This window comes from Carlito syrichta, unplaced genomic scaffold (assembly GCF_000164805.1).
Source record: "Carlito syrichta isolate Samal-C Ts95f unplaced genomic scaffold, Tarsius_syrichta-2.0.1 Scaffold115756, whole genome shotgun sequence".
Lineage (NCBI taxonomy): Eukaryota > Metazoa > Chordata > Mammalia > Primates > Tarsiidae > Carlito > Carlito syrichta.
Genome location: NW_007059852.1, coordinates 28797 through 34957, shown reverse-complemented (window position 1 = coordinate 34957; position 6161 = coordinate 28797). Strand labels below are relative to the sequence as shown.

General features: G+C 47.5%; 2 protein-coding genes across 4 annotated transcripts in view; both read right to left on the bottom strand.

The window, feature by feature from the left end:
- RSPH9 (radial spoke head 9 homolog) overlaps window positions 1-231 on the bottom strand; it is a 17538-nt gene extending 17307 nt beyond the window's left edge. The window contains exon 1 of the mRNA XM_008073932.2: window positions 25-231. Within this exon, the coding sequence (XP_008072123.2) occupies window positions 25-231 (207 nt within the window). The remainder of the gene's footprint in view (window positions 1-24) is intronic.
- A 3001-nt stretch (window positions 232-3232) lies between these two features.
- MAD2L1BP (MAD2L1 binding protein) overlaps window positions 3233-6161 on the bottom strand; it is a 5513-nt gene continuing 2584 nt past the window's right edge. For all 3 annotated transcript variants that reach the window (XM_021706658.1, XM_008073924.2, XM_008073917.1), the window contains exon 3: window positions 3233-4181. In XM_021706658.1, the coding sequence (XP_021562333.1) occupies window positions 3669-4181 (513 nt within the window). In that variant the 3' untranslated portion in view covers window positions 3233-3668. The remainder of the gene's footprint in view (window positions 4182-6161) is intronic.

Here is a 6161-nt window from a genome sequence, read left to right as displayed (position 1 = left end):
CCTTCCGTCCGGCAGGAAGCGCACCGCCGCCGGCCGCCGACCGCCTGCCGCCCAGCGCTCCTCCGCGCTCGCCCAAGCCCGGGCGCTCTCCGGCCCCTCCCAGTTCCTCCCCGGCGTGAGCGACTGGAGGTCTTCGGTTGTCACGGCGCCGGCATGGCCTCTCCACACTACAGTGTGGGGCCAGAGGTCCCAGCCCAGTTCCGTGGATGTCGTGGCCTTCCCTGAGCCCATGCAGGTAGTCCACGTTTAGTGAGTCCTCCCTGTGTACTCAGCGGGGACTTGGGAAGAAAAACAGTACAAAGCCCCAAAACTGACACTAACTGTATTATTTCACCCGTCATGTGAAATAATAAACAAACAAACAAATTTGGCCTCAAATTTATCTGTGAAGAATTGGAGATTGCTCCTGGCTCTGAAAGCCTCAGACTGGGGCAACCCCCCACAACCCACCCCAGGTCTCATAGAATGAAGTCTATCCATTTTATGCTCTTCAGTCTTCACCAGATATCTCTTTTTCACCTACCTCTCCACAGAGCTAGTCTACCTAAGTGACAAGTGCTGGGTGTGGTGGCTCACGCCTATAATCCCAGCACTTTGGGAGGCCGAGGTGAGAGGATTGCCTGAGTTCATGGGTTGGAGACCAGCCCGGGCAACTTGGCAAGACCTCATCTCTACAATAAATCAAAAAATTAGTTGAGCGTGGTGGCGCGTCCAGCTACTTGGAAGGCTGAGACGGAAAGATGGCCTGAACCCAGCAGGTCGAGGCTACAGTGACTGAGTGTGTCACTGCACTCCAGTCTGGGCAACAGAGTGAGACTCTACTCAAAAATATACAAAATAATTGACAAGTGACCATCTAGGAATGAGTCTAGGTACAGGGCAACACCTTGGGAAAGCAGGGAGTGGTGAGGGATACAAAAAGGGCAACATTTACAGATTATACTTTCCTACCAAGGTCCACTCACAACTGTTGCTTTTATAACCAATGGTAGCAACAGATGAAAGGCCAGAACCCACTGCAGCTGGAGCTCTTCACTCCCTGAGCTAGACCACTCTCCACATTCCCCTCTGGAGTCCCCAACCATGGACAAACATGAACAGGTTCTTCAAGCTTGTTGCCAAGGAAGGAATGTTATTAATTTATGTTACTAATTGATCTTTTCATTGTTGGATTCCTTTGAAGAGGACTCACGGAATCAGAATGACCTGGGCCCCAATGCCAAGCAGATAGAGAAATAAATATCTAAGTTACCCAGATAATTACTTTGTTTTGTCTAAGCATTGTTTATGAAAGCCTTTAAAATCACTGTTTGAGACTGGGCACAGTGACTCACATCTGTAATCTCAGCACCTTGGGAGGCCAAGGTGAGAAGACTGAGCTCAGAATTTGAGACTAGTCTGGGTAACATAGCAACACCCAATCTTTACCAAAAAAAAAAGATTAACTAGGAATGGTGGTATGTGCCTGTAACTTCAGCTACTCAGGCGGCGGAGGCAGAAGAATCGCCTGAACCCAGGAGGTTCAGGCTGCAGTGAGCCATGATTATTACAGCCTGGGCCAGAGTGAGACCCCCAACTCAAAAATAAGGTTAGTATTTGAGGGAGCTGACTTAGCTTAATGTGTCACCTCAAGACAATTTATAATGCCCTTGTTCTCAACCCTCCCACTCTCTTTAGGTAACAGTAATAGACAGAAAAACAGTCAAGATTCTGGCTGACTGAATAAGCTTTAAGTAGTCACAGCATAGAAAAGAGCCTAAACATTTTGTTTTCACTGCTTCCATATTTAGTTAGCACCTATTCATGGCAGACTCCATGTCAGGAACTAGAATCTGAAGCCAGACAGGGGAACCCTGTAGCTTCCTAATGCTAACACCTTTGGCAGGGCAAATTCCGGCTAAGTATTTGAGTAAAACCACACAAGATGTGCAGCATTGTAGAGCACTCAGCCTCTGGAGCCAGGTGGACTGGGTTCGAATCCAGGTTCACTACTTGGGTAAATTACTCAGTCTCCCTAAGCTTCATCTATAAAATGGGGACAATAATACAAACACTGCAATAATACATACATCACATACTTAAAACACATATTATATACTTCTAAACATGTATTAACACATACTTTAAAAAAACACATTGTGTACTATGTTTCAAGCACTTTACAGATATTAACTAATCTAACTACTTTACAATGTATGTATTCTTGTCCCCATTTGAGGGTACACGCACACATACACTGTATCTTCAACACCAGTAAGGTGAGGATTTGTCAACTTGCCTCCAAAAAATGAGCAGATGGTCCCATTCCCCAGGGACAAAGAATACCCATGCTTGGTGGTCAGGACAGTGTCAAGTCAGAAAGGATAACAAGGATGAGGAAGGCCAAGTCAGAAGTAGCTAAGGTGGAAGGAGGAAGTAGCCACTGGTAGGAGGGCAGGGTTTTGCCTAAGGCAATATTGCCATCAGTAACTGCCAGCAGCTATCAAATAGCTGCAATGAAAACTGGCTGGGCAGAACTCTAGAAGAAACACGTGGCCTCAGAGAGTGAATACCACCAAATTTCTGGGCAATTCTGGGGGCCTCAGCCTATAGTTCAATCAGGCTTGGCAAAGACCCTCTGTTTTTTCTTAGCCGTTTGCTTCTCAGATCTGAAGGGTGGAGTGGGCCAGGTTTATCAGGACCACCTTAGACCCCAGAAAAGTTGGCAGGGGCTGCAGGGCCTCACTCCAGCCTCAGCTCCCCAGCCTGGCATGTGGCGTGTGTTTTATCAACAGCTACCCCAGACTGACATACTGCAGCTTCCTTCTGTCCTGACTGCACACTAGCAACAACTGTAACACTCAAAGCTACTGGTGCCTATTGGCTGAACAGGGCTGTAGGTCCTACTCTTTGAGGGTAAGGTCTTGCAAGGAGCTCTTCCCCTCTCACCATTCTTCCAACATACTGCTCAGAGTTGACCACATACCACACACAGGGCTCTGAATCCCTGTATCACTGGGCTGTCACCGAGCTAAGTTCTCTACTAGAACTTTACCCACATCAAAGGTGACCTCCGCTTTTGGAGGAGGAATGCTTTTGGAGGAGGAATGCGGTGAGGAAAGAATGCTGGGCTAGAAGCTGGCTGGGGACTCTTGTTCCAGGCCTGGGGCTAATGAGAAGAAAAAAACCCTACAAGCCCTGAAGCAGAAGAGACCAAAGAGAAAGATAAAACACTCCGGCCTCATACCAGAAGTATCTTAAGAGTTTCAATTCAAATTTAATATAAATACATTTATTTTATATTTAAGTTCATGAGACACAGCCATATGATGAGCGTGGTAAAATTCTGAAAGGACAGAGCAAAAAGCAGAAAAAGGCCACCTCCATAGGAGTTTCTGTCTATGGACCCATCTTTGCTTTTCCACCCCTAACACAAACACCTCACCCAGCCCCTCTGGGAAAATCAATCTTTGATTCCAAAAGATACTTTTCAGCAGTGATTAGCAAGGTCACAGTCACATATCACCCACCCACCAGGAAATCTGAGGCAGGGAGGCAGATAGCCAGGAAAGAACCTTCCTCTCTCACCAGGAAGCAACTCTAACTCCAAGCAAGAGATGGGTGACTTAGAGCCACAGGGAAAAAGATAATTCAGCCATTGTGTTTTCAGGATTAAGAAGCACCCTCATTCACTCATGGAAGCCTTTAAGTGTTACTGGTGCTTGGAACCAAATGTAATCCTCCCAAGCAGAGGTTCGGATGCAAGGTCTGCCACAGGACAGGGTCACAGTCAGTTTGTGGCCCCGGCTGGGCACTCGATAGTTGAGCTTGGGTCGAAACCAATCTTCTCCACAGTCACGGTGCCCCTGTGCCATGACGATGGTGCCCATGAGTGGAGGAGCCTGCAGTTCGCTAAAGGCATCAGCCATGAAAATGGCTCGGAAGAGACGGCGCAAACAAGCTGCTGTGCTCAGGCTGTGGTCTACACTGTCAGGGGCCAGCCGGGACAAGTCGAGTTCATAGAACTCCTTAGGGCTTAATGCATTACCCCCGAGGAGGATCAGCACTCGTGGTACTAGTGTCCGTGCAAAGAGGCTCTCTAGGTGGCTGAGGACACTCTCCAGTTCTGCCAGGGCTTGCTGGCATTTCTTGTTGCTCACTTCCACAGTGGCCCAAGATTTCTTCCTCATCATCTCCTCTGCCTGTGAGGACAAAGAATGATGGGGGAGAAGGACAGGGTAGGAGAAAGTTAGTGAACTTTATAGACAGGCTTACAGGACTAGATATCTAGTTCAGTGAAATTGCCAAGATACTTATCAGTGGGTATTATATCAAAAAGGAAAATATATTCTTTTGTACAAAACCATAATTCTCTCACACATAGAACCGCAAAGAAAGTGTTCTGAAGCTGGAAGGCATTCAGATATAAGCAACTAAAATAGTTAAGGAGCTCTGGTGGCATGGCAGAAGGTGACAAAATTCTGCTATATAGGGAGTGAGAACAGGAATGAGGATTATTGGTTTAATAAAGATGATTCTGAGCCGGGCTCAGTGGCTCAGCCTGTAATCCTGCACCTTTGGGAGGCTGAGGTGAGCGGATTGCCTGAGCCCGTGGGTTCGAGACCCGCCTGGGCAGCGAGACCTCATCGCTACAATAAATCAAAAAATCACCGGGGGTGGTAGCACATGCCTGTAATTCCGGCTACTCAGAAGGCTGAGGCGGAAGGATCGCCAGAGCCCAGCAGATCGAGGCTGTGGTGGCCGGGAGCGGCCACTGCACTCCAGTCTGGGCGACTGAGTGAGACTCCAACTCAAAAAAAAAAAAAGATGATTCTGGAGTTGTTCTTCCAATTAAAAACAGCAAATTGAACACGTTTATTTGTGCTTCCACCTGAAATACGACTAAATGAGAGAAAATAAGTTAAGAAAGAATGGGCCAGGCTCAGTGGCTCACGCCTGTAATCCCAGTACTTTGGGAGGCTGAGGCGAGAGCCTAGAGGTTTCAGACCAGCCTGGGCAACTTGGCGAGACTTCGTCTCTACAATAAATAAAAAAATTAGCCAGGTATCGTGGCAACACCTGTGGTTTCAGCTGCTTGGAAGGCTGAAGCAGAAGGATCACCTGAGCCCAGCAGGTCGAGGTTGTGGTGGCCATAAGCATGCCACTGGACTCCAGCTTGGGCGACAGAGTGAGACTCCAACCCAAAAACAAAAAAAGAAAGAAAGGAATGAAGAGGAAAGAAAATATTCCCAAGGGCAAAGAGAACTGGAAAATAGACAACACTGATCAAAGGCAACCACAAAATTTTGGAAGATAGATAGAAAGCAGATGAAGAATTAAGAGTTTAAGTGGGCTGAATACCAAGTGCTGACAGGGAGGACTCCCATGGATAGGAAGAAAATGAATTCACACAGCAGAACCCCGGAAAGGTTTAGGAACTGGTGATACGGCACTGCAGAAGGCAAGAGTGAACTCAGGGGGAAGGAATGAAAACCCGTGTGAGAATGCTTACACCAAATTCCTTCACCTAAAGGGAAGGCTTTCCAATGTTTGGTGAGTCCCCCCAAAGAGACCACCAGGTTCCCATCAAATCTCCTTATAGTGAAGTCTATCAGCTTACAAGGCCCAGGCATGCACACAGAGCTTGCAATGATTTATTCTTAGGTATTCACCAGACACAGAATAAAAGCCTCTAACATGAAAGTCAGAGACCAAAACAGATGGGAAAAGGATTCTAGAAGAAACTGAGACACTGCAAGGAACAAAGGAAAACTTCAAAAATACAATAACTAATACCCTGGCTCGGCATGGTGGCTCATGCCTGTAAACCCAGCACTTTGGGAAACTGAAGAGGAAGGACTGCTTGAGCCCAGGAGTTCGAGACAGCCTGGGCAACACAGTGATAATTCAGCCATTGTGAATTGTAGAGACACTGTCTCTACAAAAAGTTTTTTGTTTTTTTTTTGAGTTGGAGTCTCACTCTGTCACCCAGACTGGAGTGCAGTGGCCGCTCCCGGCCACTGCAGCCTCAACCTGCTGGGCTCCAGTGATCCTTCTGCCTCAGCCTTCCAAGCAGCTGGAACTACAGGGGTGCGCTACCACGTTCGGCTCATTTTTTATTTTATTGTAGAGATGAGGTCTCGCCAAGTTGCCCAGGCAGGTCTCGAACCCGCGGGCTCAGG